Source organism: Brettanomyces bruxellensis, chromosome 8, assembly GCF_011074885.1.
Source record: "Brettanomyces bruxellensis chromosome 8, complete sequence".
NCBI lineage: Eukaryota > Fungi > Ascomycota > Pichiomycetes > Pichiales > Pichiaceae > Brettanomyces > Brettanomyces bruxellensis.
This window is the reverse complement of record NC_054689.1, coordinates 271704-290354: the sequence shown is the minus strand read 5'-3', so window position 1 is coordinate 290354 and position 18651 is coordinate 271704. Positions and strand designations below refer to the sequence as shown.

Sequence of the window (18651 nt, the reverse complement as noted above, 5' to 3'; positions counted from 1 at the left end):
ATACTTTATTTGATTTTCTGGCTTTTGGATTAAGATGAGTGATAAGGAAACCAAAGAAAGCACGGAAGCTGGCTCAAAAGAAACGCATCCTGTGGAGAATGTGGCCACATCTACCAAAAGAAAGTTAGAGGAAGGAGAAAAGACTGAGAAGAAGGAAACTTCAGAGAAGTCAGTGAATAATAGCACGGAGCCAGTGAAGAAGAAATACAAGAAGAAGAGGAGACACCACAGAAGTAAATATAGAGACATGCCATCTGATAATGAAAACGAGGAGGATGAGCAAGAGGAAGATGATGAAAAACCAGAAGATGATGTGACGGACGATAAATTGATCATTGATGACGATGTGAAAGATGATCTTGCTGAAATTGATACTTCGAACATAATCACCGGTAGAAGAACGAGGGGTAAGGTTGTTGACTATAGTAAAGTGAGTGCAGCGATCAGTAAAGATACGGCTCTTGAAGATGAAGATGAGGATGAGGATGAAGATTTCGTGCTGAATGAAAAATAGTAGGTGCCATCCTGGTATGAGGATGATATGTTTTTGTTTCCTCTAAGTACTAGTATTAATAATGACAAACAAGAAGACACAAGGAGGAGGAAATGTATACTTTTTTATACTTTTGATTAAAACTACTGCCATACTAGCATTATACGGAATGCGACAATTAGAGAGAAAAAGAGGATTAAGTTGCATATATTTGAGAGGTTCGGATGAAATTCTTCCCGGATGGAGAAATAATGAGAGATTAGAACGACGATGAACTTAAGATGCACACGAGATGTACAAAGTGGAGATTTGGGGAATGGAACACGAATGTTTAGCAGCAATTCGAGTTCTTGGAAACCTTCTTATCCTTAGGTGCCGGCGTGAGTGTGATTGTCTTGCTATTGAGATCCTTGTTCGCAACTCCATTTTCATCCATGTCGAATTTTCTCTTCGAGACCATATCGTATATACTCTTGATTAACTGGTGGAACGTGAACTCGACATTGTCGGCATTTAAGGCAGAAGCCTCAGTAAATAGCAAATTATGTTCAGCAGCAAAGTTTCTTGCCTCTTCTGTTGGAACTGCCCTCAGGTGTTCCAAATCAGATTTATTTCCAACTAAGGCAATGACAATATTTGCATCTGCATGTTCTTTCATTTCCTTAAGCCATCTGGACACAGATTCGTATGAATCCGAATTCGAGATATCATAGACAACCAAGGCACCAACAGCTCCTCTATAATAGGCTGCTGTAATTGCTCTGTACCGCTCTTGTCCAGCAGTATCCCATATTTGTGCTTTAATTCGTTTACCGTTTATCTCGAGTGTCCTAGTTGCAAATTCAACTCCGATAGTGGCTCTTGAGTCTGGATTGAACTCATCTCTGGTGAATCGCGAAAGGAGGTTGGTCTTTCCAACACTGGAATCTCCAATCAAGACAATTTTGAAAAGATACTCGTAGTCATACGAGTAGTCGTCTGCGGTATCAGCCATAGTTACTAATTGTTTGAGATCAGATCGTACTAATGATAATGTGCTGGTAAATAAGAGCAAATAATGTTTGGCAGTGATGCTTTCTTTGAAGTCGTCGCTTGAATTTTTAAATTGAATGTTCTCAGATAGAATGTTCCTGTAGTTGGACTGATACGAATGATCTCTACATCCTTCGCAAGATGGGTTTTTTTTATTTTTTTTTTTCTCCTTATTTATTTTTTTCTTGCTTCGCGCTTGGTTTCTTACTCTAAGCATAAATAAAATTTCTCCCTCCTATGTATACATGTACTTCTATCGACTATTGGGCATTAAATGGCTCGCTTACATTTTTGTATACGAAATTTTGGTACTTGTTTGAAATCATTCACTCCCCACCAAATTTCAGTTCTAGCTTAGTATCTAGACCGCATTATTAGAGAACCGCATCTTTAAGCTCCTCCATACATAATATTGCCTATTTTTTAGCATTCTCTATACGCATGTTTTCACTACACGTATTCTATTAATACCCCATTCAAATATATGTTAGCATTTGTCTGATCAGCGTACTGATTTTTTGTGGTCTCCTAGAATAATATTTCAATGTCTTAATCACATAACACGTTTATCTTCTCTTTCCTTTGAAATATGTTAACATCCATGCGATGCAGGCAACTCATATAATTTGTACTATTTCACGCGTCTCCTAAAGAAATATTATGTGCTTCTTTCTTCACCCGGGTTAATTTTTTCTCTCCCTTTTTTTTTTAACGTATCCAATTTTTCGCGACGCCTAGCTACCTATAGCCACTTAACCACCACTTGCTCAAACTGTTCTATATGCTTTGATCAGTAGGTTTTTCCTTCTGTTTCGTACACGTAAATCTTTCACTTGGTGATTGAGCACATATTTTGAATATCTGCCTCTTCACATTTTGCATTGTCAGACAGTAACGCTGATTTGTGTACTGGCTAGTGAAATTATACATTGGGAAACTAAGAAACGTGGACCTTTTTAATTGTTTTACCGGTATCATTTATTTGCCCATCAGTAAAGGGTTAAAACTAGCATGACTGAGGTTAAAATTGATCAGGCAACCTTCAGAAGGAGGTTGCATCTTTTGCAGAAGAATATTTCGACTTCAGAGTACTTCCGGTCTGTCAATGGTCTTTTGATAATGGTTGGATCGAGTGATGATTACAATCCATATCAGAAATCCACCATCCTACATACCTGGCTTTTGGGATATGAGTTCCCTGCAACTGGTATTTATATAACTGCCAAGAAGGTTATTGTGGTTACATCTGTTGGTAAGGCGAGGTATCTGAACCCGTTGAAGTCAAGTCCAAACGGCAGTTATACCATGAAGATATTGGGAAGAAATAAAGATCCTGAGCACAACAAGAAGTTATTCCATGAATTTCTCGAGCAAATACAGGAGAACGGCAAGAAAGTTGGAATCTTGCCTCGTGATAACTACAAGGGCAAGTTTATGGACGAGTGGCAACCCATTTGGGATGAGGCTAAAGCACAGTTTGACTTGGTGGATGCCTCAATTGGCGTTTCCAAGACTTTGGAACTGAAGGATGAGGAAGAGCAGCGTAGTTTGCGTATCGCCTCACGTGCCTCTACCAACATGATGACTTACTTCACAGATGAAATGAGTAAGATAGTAGATGAGGATCTTAATGTCACCAACTCCCAGTTGGTGGATCGTGTCGAGAATAAGATTGATGACACGAAATTTTTCCAAAGGATGGAAACAGACAGGGCAATGAAGCGTCTTGGTGCAAACTTTGACCTCAACAACTTGGATTGGTGCTACAAGCCCATTGTACAGAGTAACGGCAAGTATCAGTTGAAGTTTTCTGTGGAATCGAACAACGATAAGTTGGGAGGTCACGTTATTATGTCCTCACTGGGTATGCGGTACAAGAGTTACTGTTCCAACGTCACACGTTCGTTTTTGATTGCACCTTCTAAGGACATGGAAAAGAACTACGAGTTCTTGCTACGGTTGCAAAGCAGAACGTTTGGAATGATGCGTGATGGTGCTATTGCCAGTGAGATCTACAAACGGATCACCGATTACATTAAGAAGGAGAGACCGGACCTTGATGATCATTTTGTCAAGAACATGGGTTCGCTAATCGGTATTGACTTCAGAGATTCAAACGGTGTGATCAGTCCAAAGAATGGCCGCCGTATTAACGAAGGCTCGGTTGTGAATCTTGTCTTAGGATTGCACGATCTCCACGATGACAAGTATGGCGATTACGGTTTGATGATTGCAGACACCATTCGTGTCACTGGTGAGGAGCCAATCATTTTGACGGACTCTCCTCGCTTGAGAAAGGATGTCTCGTTTTATTTCGAGACTGATGGTGAGGAAGAATCAGGTGCGAAACCCGTGAAGCAAGAGAATGGTGTCAGGGTGAAGGGTGAGGCTAAGCGTCGGAATGATGGCAAATACAGCAGCATGGCAAGCAGTCGTGTTATGAGAGCAAAAATGAGGGCTGAGCAGAAAAGTTCGGAGGAGGAGCAACTACAAATCCAGAAAGAAATACAGAAGGAGCTACATGAAAGAAGACAGAAGGAAGGTCTGGAGAGATTCAAACCGGAGGATGCAAACGCCGGACCTGAGGATAAAGTTGTGTTCAAGAAGTACGAGTCGTATGTTCGGGAAACCCAGATTCCGAATAACGTGCGAGACTTGAAGATTCACATCGATTCCAAGAACCAAACTATCATTCTTCCCATAAGTGGACGGCCAGTTCCTTTCCACATTAATGCGTACAAGAATGGATCGAAGAGCGAGGAGGGAGAATACACCCTGTTGAGACTTAACTTCAACTTTCCAGGTTTATCGTCCTCTCGCCGTACGGAGCTACCTTACGAGCCAGGTGACGATAAACAGTTCATCAGAAGTCTGACATTCAGATCCAAGGATGGTGCAAGGATGACAGAGGTTCTGAAGAGGATTGCGGAAATGAAGAAAGAAGCTGTGAAAAGAGACACAGAAAAAAAGGAGATGGCTGATGTTGTCACACAGGCATCTTTGATCGAGATCGGACGTCCAAGAAGATTGGATAACGTGTATATCCGGCCTACACCTGATTCCAAAAGATCTGCCGGTTATGTTTCGATCCACCAGAATGGTATTAGGTACCAGTCGTTTGGAAGAGGAGACCAGAGGGTGGATGTTCTTTTCTCGAACATTAAGCACCTCTTTTTCCAGTCGTGCAAGGGTGAGTTGCTTGTGATCATCCACTGCAACTTGAAGACTCCTCTCATGATTGGTAAAAAGAAGACGTACAATGTGCAGTTTTATCGGGAGGCCACGGATGCTTCGATTGACGAGACTGGCGGACGGAGAAGAAAATACAGATACGGAGATGAGGATGAGTTGGAGCAGGAGCAGGAAGAGCGTAGAAGACGTGCAGCTCTTGACAGAGAGTTTAAAAAGTTTGCAGAGCACATTGCAGATGCCTCACATGGTGTGGTTGATCTTGATGTTCCCTTCCGGGAGCTTGGATTCCAAGGTGTTCCATCGAGATCTGCCGTTTTGTGTATTCCGACAAGAGATTGCCTCGTGCAATTGGTTGATCTTCCGTTCTTGGTTATCACCCTAGAGGAGGTGGAAATTGCACACCTTGAGAGAGTCCAGTTTGGCCTCAAGAACTTCGATCTGGTGTTTGTGTTCAAGGATCTCAACAAGTCCGTGGTTCATGTTTCCACCATTCCTATGGAGTCTCTTGAAGATGTCAAGGCATGGCTTACAGACGTTGATATTCCATTCAGCGAGGGTGCTGTTAACTTGAACTGGCCAACCATCATGAAGACTATTCAGGCAGACCCTTACCAATTCTTTGTCGACGGAGGTTGGTCCTTCCTTGCCAGTGATAGCGACTCTGAAAGTGAGGATAACGAGAGTGATGCTGCTTCGGACTTTACTCCTACGGATACAGAGCCGGAAGATGACGATGATGAGGAATTTGATGATGATCAGCAAGATGACCCTGATCTGTCCGATGCCGCTGAAGATGATGATGATGACTTTGACGAGGACACTGAGGATTCCAACGATATCTATGATGATTGATTTGCTGTTCATACGTATGCGTATGTCTTCTATACTGTTAGCTGTATCTATAATTTTACTGTTTGTATTTTGTTTCGTGAAATCGTTAGCTATATATATCACTATAAGAACGGCATCCATCCGACATACATTTGTGCAAGATTTTCCTCTGACGTTGCCTGCTGTATCACTGCCTCTACCTGGGCATTAACTGAAACAGAGAGTCCTCCACTATCCTTTGCACCGGTATCCAAATCCCTCGGATCAAGAATACCTTTAATCTTTCTACGAATGGTATTCATCGCAACCTGGGGCTGCAATTTGGCATTACCTGCACCTGCATTATGCTCGCCTGGTTTACGCTTCTTCGAGGACTTCTTCCAGTCTAGAATCGGGTCATAGAGAAACGTCTCCAATATATTCATGAGTGTGTTTTCATTCTGTCTTATAAGTCTCATTGTGACTTCACAGGTCCTCCTAAATGTACCTTCATACCCGTTTACACCCATGGCAGCAGTCATATTCTGCGTCAGTCTAAACGGAACTCGTTCCGGAACACGAAGCTTCTTGCCTTTATCAAAAAGACAGTCAAAATCAACATGTAAAATTTGTCCCGTAAGTTCGTTCAATAGTATGTTATCCCCGTGACGGTCACCCATACCTAACAAGTAGCCCACAATTGACATAACGGCACACGATCTAGTGTATCTGTTACGAGCCTCATACCAGTTGACCGGATTTGGGAATCGGTCGGCAAACCAGATCTGTAAGACAGGTTGATACATCTCCTTGAGCTTCTTGAAATTGCGCAGCTTATCCTCCAAGGCCATGAATGGGTCTCCAAGTAAACTTTTCACTTTCCCGAAGTCGAACCTGCGCCCTTGTAACTGAAGATAGGCGAGCATGATGTCTCGAATCGTCCTCACATTATCAACCATCTCAATCAGTCCCATGCTCTCATTGAGCGGCACAACCGCATACGATGTAATAGACAAGTTGCGTTTTTCTGATTCAAAGTCATTCTGCAAAAGCCTGTCCATAACTGTAGCAAACTCCATTAGCTTTCCATCCTTCCGCAAATCATCGTTTGGCTTGCACAATATGCTGTACATTTTCAAGTCTGTTCCAATAACATAAATCCGCCTTGGCTTCTGCATCGAGTCAACAATGGTTACATTTTTTTCAAACTTAAAGAATGTCACAAACTTCATTTGTCTGTGATGCACAACCGAGCCTTGCTCGACGGATGTCACAGGGGAGTGTAGCTGGTCGAAATTACGCCTGATTGGAAGTGCAAGGGAATGACATTCAGTGTCTCTTTTGAATGAAAAATGTAAATCATCCCAAAGGTTCAACTTTCCACGAAGAGCTCTGGATGGTTTTGCCTGGCATAAACCTTTGAATCCTTCCAAAAGCTCATAAGCCTCATGTACATGAACCGATAACTCTTTATTTCCACCGTTCTCAAGTGCATTAAAAAGCTGCTTTCCTCTTCTGGTCCGCTCAGGTGAGTTGGATTGGACTTGTGAATACACAGAGTACAGTATGACTTCCGGATACTTCTTGGCAAGTTCCAGAATGATATTTAGGATCAAGTTCTCTGTCTTGTGGTCGCCATGAACCATACGCGAAATAAGCTGCGACAAAACGGTATACCATTTGTAAGTATCAATTTCTCCCTTCACACAGGCATTAATAAACTTCAATATACTACTGTAGTTGTCTTTCCGTTTGGCCATAATTATCTCGGTTGAATAGGATCTCAAAAGCTTGGTGTCTCTGTACTTTGACATATAGTCCAACCAAATTGTAACAGCCTTGGGTAGAACTTCAAATAAGTACTCATCCGAAAAGGATGCAGAACGCATATATGCCTTGATCACCTTGTATTCCAAATCACCATAGAAGTCCTTTTCTAACTTTTTAAGCCCTGGTGTCTCGATAGCCTGGGCATCAAGAAGTTTGTTGTAATATCTTCCAAGGTAATAATGCGCTCTACCACATTCTTCCAAACTTTTTGCTGCAGCCGCAGATTTATAGCCATTTACTATCTCATCTGAGCTTCCATTTCCAGAGCTCTCCAGCCAGTGTGTATATTTTAATTGCATTTTTGGATTCTTGTTCTGATCTAAAACTGTGTTTAGTATCTGTAAAGCCTGCCTATGTTCTCCTTGGGCCCACAGTAATTGTGCAAATTCAAAGTTAACTGTAGGATTGTTCATTCCCATTGTGAGTGCATGCGTAATACTCTTGGTTGCAAGATCTAGTCTACCTGCCTCACGAAGAATCTGTGAACTCTTCACCAAAGTGTCACCCAACTGTTTTTGAACTTCTGGAACTGGATGAAGCATCTCTATGGTTCTTTTTATCGAATGTATTTTCCACTGTGTTCTGAAATCTTTGACCGCATTCCTCTCTCTGTACTCTAAAAGTTTTTTACTTGATTCAAGAGCCTGTCCTGGTTTAATTGATGCAATAATGCTAAAGTCATAGAGGCAGTGAAGGAGAACCATGTAGTTCGATATCTTTGTATGTGAAATACCTTTAGAAACAGAAAGTGCAATACCTAGATTCGATGATGCCTTAGAAATATGACTCTGACAGTCGGGAATGTTATTTGCGTGTAGACTAAGAAGCGCCTGGGCAAATTCATAAGATATAGATAAATCTGAACCCGCAGACAATATTGATGTAGTCTTTTCTGAGTATCCAACCCATTTCGACAGTTCATCAAGCTTTCCCGTAAATATTGAAGACTGGAGTCCGCATAAAAACAATTCTTTTGAGTCGATAGTATCACTGTTCATCATCAAATCCTCATATTTCCTCAATTCAAGCAAAACCTTACCATACTCACAATGATCATCAAGGGCTTTTAGAAGAGATGTAATACGTGCAGAATGATTGATTGCACTTTTGTCATAATCTGAGTCGGCAATTGCCGCAAGCGATTCGTGTGTAATTTTCCAATCTTCACTGTATTGAAATTGAAGCAATTTATCATCAAGTGTATCTGTTGAAAATTTCTTCAAAACACCTTGAAGTGCATCCAAATCATCAATGGCTGAGTACATATGTCTGATGGTTCCAAAGAAATCCTTTTTGCTTAATTTATCCATCTGATAACTTTGTTCAAGATTAAAGATTGCACGCTCATATGAATTACACTGAGCAGTACGCTTTGCAAGAAGTTCTGGTGGAATGTTAGCTAAAAATTGCTCAACTTTCTTGCTTTCCTCGTACATCCTTCCAGTCTGTGAGTGTCTTTTCTTCTTCTTTTGCTCTGCAACCCATTCTCTAAAGTAATCAATAACGGAAAAGACAGTTCTGTAACACGATTTTAGACTTTCAACACTTGAATCGCTGACCATCTCATCAGGATCGACATTTAAAACAGCATCGATTTCCGTTTCTATGTTTGCATACACCTTATTATCTCCATAAACCACCAACAGTAATGAAACATATGGAAGAAGAAATTCGGAAATACTTAAATCCTGGCCTCTGACAACATCTATGCAAATTCCAAATATTTTGCGGGCAGCTTCCGGCATTTTTCTATTATGAGAAGCCTCGTGTAACAAATCCTCAGTTAAATCGATCAGCCACTTGGAGTGTTGCTTCTTTTTATTATAGGTTGGATAATCTAGCTCTTTCCATTTTCCTGCACTTTTTTGATACTTTGAATTCAACAAAGGTCTCAAAACGGTCTGTGATAAGTTGTTTAACCATAACCAAAAGATTTGTTCCGTCGAAGCCGCTTCATTTATCTTTTCATAATCAATCTTCAAATATTTGAGGATTTGTTGCATTGCATAGGCAAGAAAAAGTTGCTTCTGGGGATCTGTAGAAGCAACAAAGCACTTCACTAAGTAGTTGTTGAATAAGTAAGCAGAAAACACAAATACCTCTTTCCTCTTTGTGAGATTTGTAGCCAATATAGGATTCTTCCTCCTTTTTTGAAAGAATGAGCCAAACTTTGAAAAGTCTAATGCACCGATGATTCCCAACACAGAAGAGCATTGTTTTGCTATTTCCATACTCTTTCCAGAAAATCTATTTGAAGCCCTTAAGATATTGGCTATTAACAAGGAAAACCGCCCTGAAAATCTGCTATCAGTGATATCGGATTTCTGTAAATCCATCTGCCTCACCTTCAAAAATTTCATTAGGTCTTCCAAAACCTGAAGAAGAACCCATTTGTTTTCGGACTGCAACCTAATGGTAAACTCTTTTAAAATTCCTCCAACGTTTAAATTCTTCGCTATATGGCTGTCCTTGTTGATTATGTCACTCAAGTCAGCATGGGCAGATGCCAAAGAGTAGACATACGAAGGGTGCTCCTTATTAAATAAAGGATCCTTACCAAAAATGTCGCTCAGTATTTTCTTAGAAATCTCACGACACTGCTTATTGAAAGATGGATACTTCTGAATCAGATACGATATTATAAGGTCCAGTATTATTGAAAGTTCGGAATAACCTAGGTGGGAGATTAAAACGCTCAAGCACTCTAAGCATTCATACTGCAACTCTGGAGATTCTAATGCTATTTGGAGACATGTCATAATTTGGGAAAGACATGTCTCAAAGCTTTGTGATATTTCTGCAAGGCATCTCACAGCTCTTATGGCTTGGACTTTTTCGAGAAAAGGCTTGCTTCCTCTGTTGTTATGAATAATATCCGAAAAGTGCTGCGCAATTCCTAAAACCATGAAACTCATCTCTGAATCAAAAAATTGGGCTTCTTGTTCCTTTGATATATCTGCTGTTGGCTCACCATGACGCTCAATGCAGATATAAAGTATTGCAGATTTTAGTCGTTTCAGAACATCATCTGTACAGTTGTATAGGCAAAGAAGTTCCCATATAAGGTTTAATATGTTCACGTTGCATATCGTAGATCGTAAGTCCAGACCCTTGTATTTCTGGACGTATATTCCAAGTATGTTCATGATTTTTTTCGGGGAAACTTCTGGCTCCGATATAAGAAGTATTGCAAGAACTTTGTCAATATTAGAAAGCACCAACTGAGTTCTCGTTTTTCTCAAACTACGAGCCAAAAATCCAATATGATCATCATCAAAGTACTGAATAAATCTAGGGACTGTAAACTCCTGAGTCCTAGACAAGAATGCAACTGTATCCATTCTAATACATTGACAAAATGTTGATAATAACCCCGGATTTGTTGTTCTTTTTTTGATAAGATCGCAGCTAATTAATGGAATAAACGGCTCAACTAACTTCCATGGAGTCATCCTCTTAGTTGATGCGACTATTCTCACCTCATGTAAGGCCAAATTTGATCTAAACTCATCGGTGTCACCCATAAACTGAATCAATGGATTGAGAAGCACATAAAAACGGGAATCCAATCTAGATATAATAAGCAATTCACCCCACGCCATAATAATACCTTCAAATAAATATTGGTTTTGCCTTGTTGGCTTGAAAGAGTTGAGCAGTCCCATTATAGCATCAAAGTTTTCGTTATATACATCTTCCGGTGCGTCATATAACAGAACAGGCAATAGCTTAACAGATAGAAGCCTTATTTCACGGACCCCACTTACAAAGCACTTTTGGATATACGCCCAAAGAGATGCTTCTTTAGACAATACGGGAGCGGCAAACGTCCCAAAGAGCTTAATAAGAGAGTTTAAAACCGTGACTGAAATGATTGGATCAACAGCATTTGTACCATCGATAAAGAATTTTAATAGTATTCCATATACCAAAGAAGCCGACGGTTCAAGAGCAATAGCCTGTCTATCTTTCTGTATTCGACCATCTATGTAGAACTCCTGGTGCATGTAAGAATCACAATTACTGCAGCAGTTATGCGAAAAGTCATAATCGCCGTGCAATATGCAGATAAATGTTCCAAGAGCATTGGCAAGATACAACTTTCCAATATTCGATGATAAGATGACCTTGGGGTCTTTCGTAAGCTTTACATTTAGCAAATGAATCCATCTTGCCAAGCTGATCCTTGTGTTTTGCTTGGTAACCGTATCCCCAGAGGCTTTCACGTCTTTTAACAAATTGAGATGTGAATACTTTCCGAGTAAAAAAATGAAACTAGTGCCATCAGTTAACTTGAGAGCGTAATCTATCATAAGTTCATCGGTTCCGATATGAAGAGAGCGTAGGGAAAACTCCCTCAAACTTTCAAGTCTGGCAATCACGAATGGTTTAACTGCTCTTTGAAGAAGTCTTTCAAAATGTCCCGAGTCTGTGTCTACAGAGCCCGATACTCTGCAGCATAACACAACAAGAAGACATGTTGCAGTTTGAAGATCTGAGTGAATCTCCTTTGTTTCCAAGTATCTTAAGGAAAAACTGGTGAGTTGATTTCTCATTTTGTTTACAAAATACGAGCTGCAGCCAGTACGAACACACCTAACCAAAAGTTTCAAAATAGATGAAGCAAGTGTCACTTGTAATGATTGAAACTTCTTTAATAATGGCCATCCAAGAAGTTGCTTGCACTGAGCTATTGCAAGGGTTAATGGAGCCAAAGAGGCATCCTCATTGTTATAGGCATGGCTTATTGTTGAAGCAAGAAGAATGGAATATAGATGATCAACTTTAGAACTCACTAATGGGATGGTTGTTTGCGACGGATCAATTTCCACAAGTGACTCTGATTTCTGGTTTTCGTCTGTGTTGAGATTCAAATTGATAACAATATTGTCCATGCAAAACCAAAGTCGCCGTACTAGATTATCCAATAGCATTGAATATTTCAAATGTAGAAGAAACACGTTTTCCAATGATTGATCCAGAAGCACCTGAAGTATCCATACAGATACACTGAGAATAGATAGCTTTCTGTCGTTGGCCTTGGCTAAATCAGCTAATGACAACACTTCACCTTTACTTCCATCCCTCGATGTATCGGAGCTGTTATTCGAGTTAACTACGCTCCGAAGTAAAGTGGAAAGATTCCGTTCAAGAGTTTCTAGAAGATCATCCCGAATAGCGATCAAATATTTGTTGTTTCGGAGTTTCCCACCAGGGAAAGAAGTAGCAATTGCCTGGACTAAAGTTGCACTAGCAGCCCGTGAGATCTCTTTTGGATATTTCATTGAATCATAAAAGACCTTGATCTCTGAGAGTAACTTCTTATATGTCTCATTTTCTATCATTAAAGATGGGTTTCTAGTAAGTAAAAGCCTGAATGCTTGAAAAATCTTAAGCACCACCTTCACTTCTTCAGGATCAAGGCTACGCCCGCAATATGACGGAAGAACAGTTCCAAGAAGTGCATTCAGTGATTTGGAGTCCTGATCCTTGCCATTAGATGTCTGCTCCAGTAAAGCATCTAGCACTCCAAGCAATTGCTGGGATTGGTCAGCCATTTTTCAGGCAGTAGGAGTGATCAAGTGTTCAGACAACAGTAAAGGATGAATAAAAGATATGAGAATTTTCCAGAATCTGTTCTTGATAATTGCTTTTGATTTTAACTAATGTGTGATTACTATTTTCACTGTAAGGTTTAACTATTAATGTGTCAAGTACCGCCCTGCTATTCACGAAACTCGGTATTTACATTTGACGCCTTGAAGCTTTTTTTTTTTTTTTTTTTTTTTCAGGCGTCGCTATTTTCCAAGATTCCCGGTCAATGCACATGTATGGTATTTTCTCCAAGATTTACTTATTTTATCTTACCCTATTTGTCAGAAATAGGTCACATTATCTCTGTTTGACTATAAAAGCGGCTCCTTGTTATTAAAAAAAATACGGTCCAAGGTATGTATCTATATATGTGATCAACAGAGCAGCAAGTATGACATTCGACTCATTCCACGTGTCGTTGAAAAAGCCGATAATGAAAGGGTGTTCTAAAAAGCGTTTTCAGAATCTTAAAAGTCGGATCTGCGTTTACTTTCTGTTAGTTTGGTTGGTATCAAAACCCCCACTATGCGTAAGACGAAATTTTTCCCCTTTCTATGTACCGACAGGGGTTAACGCTCGCATATTAATTTTTCTTTGGTCTTCTAAATAAAAGTATATGAGGTTCAGGAGCGTGACATCCATAATGAACCCAACCAAGACTTTGCGTTATACCCAGTTGTCCCCTCCATTCATCTTCTGTCAGTAACTTAAATGTGCCATTTTCCGTAAAATAGTCGCGTGGTATAAGTTTCAGCAGTTCTCTGGGAAGAACAACATGTCTGTATTCGTAATTATCATCGGAATATCTAGGTGAGTAATAATACTTGTCTCGATATGCCCAGATTCTCTCTCTTTCTTGTGGCGTTAAAGGTCTTGGTCTTTGCTGGCTGGGATCTATAAATTGTTGTGACATGTTATTTATTTCGTTATCACTTGTATTCGAAGTGGGATCCAAATGTTTAGTTCTATTGATTCGAAAAAAAATGAGATCAATTCTCCTATACCTGAAACAAGCCCGCGTTTGAACAGAATTGTGTTGATATAACCGCAGTAAAAGGATCTTTCAATGCTGTGCACCCCTAAATAATGCACTGAGTAATGAATGATGGAATGAATCTGTACTATCAGCAAATAATTCAAACATTTCTTGCGAAGGACGGCTAAACAGTACAAGGAAATGTTACGAAAAAAAAAAAAATCAAGGTCCTCGATAATTAGAATTCAAGCTTCGATCGTTCGCGCGACTACTGATCGATGATGGGATCGATTCATGATGGCATTATCATAATTTTTTCCAGAAACTCGCATCACGCCAAAATGTAGACTTTGGCAGCATTTTGCAAACTTCCTTACCTCTTTCCAGGATTTCCGAACTAAAAAAGTACCGCTAATTCCTTTCAAGAATTGTAATCGGGCAGTCTTTTGTTTTATATATTGAAAGATGTCAAAGCTTAAAATTGAAGTCTAATAATAGGTCACATGTGTTTCATCCCTACTCTGTGCCTGTGCTAAAACGAATAATGGGTATACCGTATAAGAGCGTTTGAAAAATGTACGACGAAACTACAGTCGAAAAAAAAAAAAATTGGGATGGGGGTCAATTTCCATTCAAGGCAATGTTTCAGATTTGGTTTAACGTCAGTATGTTCAAATCCTTTTAATTTATGCATATTTTTTTCTTTGTCGTTACAATTATATGCTATGGCTCGACCATTCAATAGTTTTGATTGTTATATTTATAACTACTTGCATGAAATATCTTAAGATTTGTATTTCTTAAATTTCTCTTGCTTTTCTTCTAGGCTAAGTAATAATCCCTATTTTTAAAAAAAACTGAAGAAATAAAAAAAAACTAAGTATTACACAACTAAATGTTTACGTTAAGGATTATAAATTTTTTAACAATATATATTATATATATTAGTGGAAGATTTCAAATATTTCTGTCGATGCACATACTTTTCTCCTTTTCTTTAACTATAATATTAAATATCAATGTTCTGGATCATAAACTACGCCACATCAATTGTAGTCATAAGTTTTCTCCAAGTAAGTGTTTTCTCCAAGTAAGTGAAGTCACACCATACAAACAACCTCTGCCCTTTATTTTACAAATTCGTACTTCTTTTCAAATTTTAACACGCTCAAAGCAAAACAATTCTAGAATTTGGTGTTATTTGTGACAATTTAATTATCCTTTGGGCTAATAGGTGGCAGTAATTTGGGATCATAACATCGAACATCTTCAAACGCGGATCTCCATTTTTTTTTCGTTCATTTTTTTTTTAAATTTAGTTTTCTCACCCTCTCCTTTACCTTTAATACTCGAACCACATTTTACTTCGTAATTACTCTCAATCGCAATAAAAATGAAAAGTAACCTTCTTTACATGTACATACCTTATGTTAAAGCTATTCTCACCTTGTACTAGTACCCCAAATGTTGAGGTGACCCACAATGATGATCGCTTAATTAAAACCTTCCTTGCAGAGGAATTGTGCGCGGACGTATTCAATTGCAGATTTAGGTGAGCTACTTTTCTTTTTCTATGGGAACCCAATTTTTATTATTCGCACCCGTAGGAATAACATTCAGCTTCCTATATTCGGCAACAGAAATGAATTTTGTGATCTATTTACCTGTTTATTTTATTACCATTATTATTTTTTTTTTCTTTTTGATCCAGGGGTAAATAATGTTTCAGCTCTTATAACTAAACTTAGACACGGTTTTTTTCATGACATCCACATAATCTCAAACGTGATCATATTCTATTTTATTGTGTAGCGTGTCCGCCGTTAAAAACAGTTAACTATATATAGATACACACAAACACCGACCGACCCACACACATAAACTATATATACACACATATATATTTATTTAAACCCCCAAAAGTCCTCAAACAGAGCTGATGCTTGAAAAATTGATCCATCATTTTCTCTAAATCATTTTACATAAATCAACATGACTAGGGGATATCATGCGTCATCCTCATCATTTTCCTTAAAATATATGCACTCGAATTCGAGCATCAGCACACAAACCAATGCCAGAACCAACACCAATAAATCTTCACCCACAAAAGCTATAACAGAGATCGATCAATTCTCATCGGTGGTAACCCCGCATGTTGAAATCGGAATTAAACCTTCGCCCCTGACATCTGCCTTAATGAAGACAGATCGTTTACTTGTGGAGAGCCTTTCATCTGCCGGCTACGATTGTGTTGTTCTACCGATTACCAATGCAAGATATAAAGGTAACTGCAAAAATTACTTTTTGGAATTCAGGAAGCGAAACATGATACACGGTTTGAATACATCCGATGATACTCCTACTGATGGAAACTCAACTTCTAATTATCATGGAAGATCTTCCAGCTATTCAAGTTCGATGATGGATACACCATCTTCCGGAAATGATCCCAACTTCAGCTACGAGACAAGCTTTGACCATGAAAATGGCACAACACAAAATAACACAGAGTCGATTGATGATGCCACTTATGATCTTGACATCCTTGATGTACCGTACCCAGAACTTTCCGAAGTGAACGTTGTCAATGGCCCACATATATCCAAAACTGTAGGTTTACTTTCCTCTTGGGTAGAATTGGATAATGAAAACGGCCTGATAAATGAATTCTCCCTACAGGTGATCAGCAACGAGGTTTCATACGCCCAGTATATCGGTATCCACTCTCTGCTAATTGCTCCACCAAAAAACATGAGTAATTTACAAATCTATGCCGCTAACATTAACACAATTCTTGAAAAGTTTCCTGCAGTCTGCATTTCGGTTTCGCTGCCAATGTGTGAGGACTCTGTGCGAGACCCCACAAGTGGGAAAATTATTCCAACAACAGATCCATTTTCTACGTGGGATGTGTGGAATTCAATTCGAATTCAGTGTAACTATAATATGCACCTCTCTGTCTCGTTGGGATCTCCGAAGACGAATATCTCACAGAATGTGGTCGATAGATGGCTTCTTGAGCCGGTGAGATTTTACCTTCTTTCAAGCTACCGGTTTATTCCCAACTCAAAGCATTATCCAGTTCTTAATAAGTTCAATCAGCTGATAATTTGGAAGTTTATTCAAAGGAAAGCCCTTTATCCGCCAGTTTTACTACTTCACGGTATTGATAAGTTGAAAAAGGAGTTTGCCGAATCTTTGAATCTTAATGTCAGATCATCCACCGGGAGCCGCAGTCAAAATTCAGAGATGAATCCCGATGATGACAAGTCATCCAAATCCGGAAATACTTCTTTTTTGGAATACCTCCGGTATTTAGTGGGCATGAGCTACAAAAACAATCAGCTTCTCCCCTTGGAAAATTTCACCATAAATAATTTTTTGAGTCTCAATTTGTCTTTCGACAAGTTGATGTCTCCGGAAAGTCTACAATCGCCTCTCAGTCCATTGACTGTGAATTTGGACAACAACACATACAACGTTTTTGAACAGGACCACGCAAAATATGATGCTTATGAAAGAGCAATCATAGCTGCATTGAGAGATTTATCAGCTATCGACCGATTTTCATATTTTCCCCAAAAGATCGGGAACAACAATAAGAGTTGTGAAACTTTAAAATTTGGGTCTGATAACGCGAACAATTTAAAACTAAAAATACTAGTGGTTGGATCCGGTCGTGGTCCATTAATTAAAAGGCTTTTCTCTGCTATTGAGAAATTGGACCTGAACATTAATCATATCAGCATTACAACAATTGAAAAGAATCCAAATGCGATTATATATCTACAGGAAAGAAATAGGGAACACTGGGGGAATCGGGTCACCATTTATAACTGTGACGTCAGACATTGGAAGCCTACATATGAAGCGGAAGTGGGATTTCATCTTGTCATTAGCGAAATGCTAGGAAGCTTTGGTTGTAACGAGCTTGCCCCAGAGTGCTTGGATTCGATTCAGAGATATTGCGATAAGAAAAATTGCATATTAATTCCGCAGGAGTTCACTTCATATGTTGCTCCAGTTATATCACCATCACTGTTTTCCAAGGTGTGCCGCATTAAAAATGAGCATAAATTTGACCGGCCATATTTGCCAGTGTGGGATGAAATGGATCTAATGTCGACGGATTATGCTAAAGTTTGGACATTTAATTCGAAAACGTGTCTTACAGTGAAGAATTACAGTATATTCGACAACAAGCATAACAAAAGACAGGCTCACGTCGTACTCAAATGCCACAGAAAGGGAACAATACACGGCCTAATCGGTTACTTCAGTGCCATTCTTTATAAAAGGGTTGAAATCTCTACTTGTCCTACAGGGTTGGGACCAGAGCCTCGAAACCTTGTTTCCTGGCTACCAATTTACTTCCCAATCGAGCAGCCCATATACATTACTGACGATCAGGAATTAAGCATATTTATGAAGAGGGAGTACAAAGATACCAGAGTATGGTACGAGTGGTCCATGGAAGCATTTATATATCTATTATCACCTTCCCAAAGGCTTTCCACTTCCATTTCAAACGACCAGAGCTCGGCCATCTCCGGAAAGTCAGCTGAGGCCTCACAAGTGAGAGTACGTACGGCTGCGACCAGAATACATAATCCCGCGGGAAAGGGCTATTGTATGAAGCTTTGTTAATTTTGTTTTAAGGTCATTTATAAATATTTACGTTTCGGTTTTAATGCCTTCTTTTCTAACATCTGTATTTACT

General features: G+C 39.3%; 5 protein-coding genes across 5 annotated transcripts; 3 read left to right on the top strand and 2 right to left on the bottom strand.

Moving 5' to 3' along the window:
* Positions 1-34: 34 nt before the first annotated feature.
* BRETT_000342 (uncharacterized protein) lies at positions 35-514 on the top strand (the record flags this gene model as incomplete). Its single annotated transcript, XM_041278911.1, has 1 exon — positions 35-514. The coding sequence occupies one exon, from the start codon at positions 35-37 to the stop codon at positions 512-514; it is 480 nt and encodes a 159-aa protein (XP_041137125.1).
* A 310-nt stretch (positions 515-824) lies between these two features.
* YPT32 (Rab GTPase ypt32) lies at positions 825-1487 on the bottom strand (the record flags this gene model as incomplete). The annotated part of the gene is made up of 1 exon (XM_041278910.1): positions 825-1487. The coding sequence occupies one exon, from the start codon at positions 1485-1487 to the stop codon at positions 825-827; it is 663 nt and encodes a 220-aa protein (XP_041137124.1).
* A 1049-nt stretch (positions 1488-2536) lies between these two features.
* BRETT_000340 (uncharacterized protein) lies at positions 2537-5569 on the top strand (the record flags this gene model as incomplete). Its single annotated transcript, XM_041278909.1, has 1 exon — positions 2537-5569. One exon carries the CDS (start codon positions 2537-2539, stop codon positions 5567-5569), a length of 3033 nt encoding a protein of 1010 aa, XP_041137123.1.
* A 101-nt stretch (positions 5570-5670) lies between these two features.
* Positions 5671-12915, bottom strand: BRETT_000339 (uncharacterized protein; the record flags this gene model as incomplete). The annotated part of the gene is made up of 1 exon (XM_041278908.1): positions 5671-12915. One exon carries the CDS (start codon positions 12913-12915, stop codon positions 5671-5673), a length of 7245 nt encoding a protein of 2414 aa, XP_041137122.1.
* A 3005-nt stretch (positions 12916-15920) lies between these two features.
* On the top strand, positions 15921-18578 carry BRETT_000338 (uncharacterized protein; the record flags this gene model as incomplete). Its single annotated transcript, XM_041278907.1, has 1 exon — positions 15921-18578. The coding sequence occupies one exon, from the start codon at positions 15921-15923 to the stop codon at positions 18576-18578; it is 2658 nt and encodes an 885-aa protein (XP_041137121.1).
* Between the last annotated feature and the right edge of the window lie 73 nt (positions 18579-18651).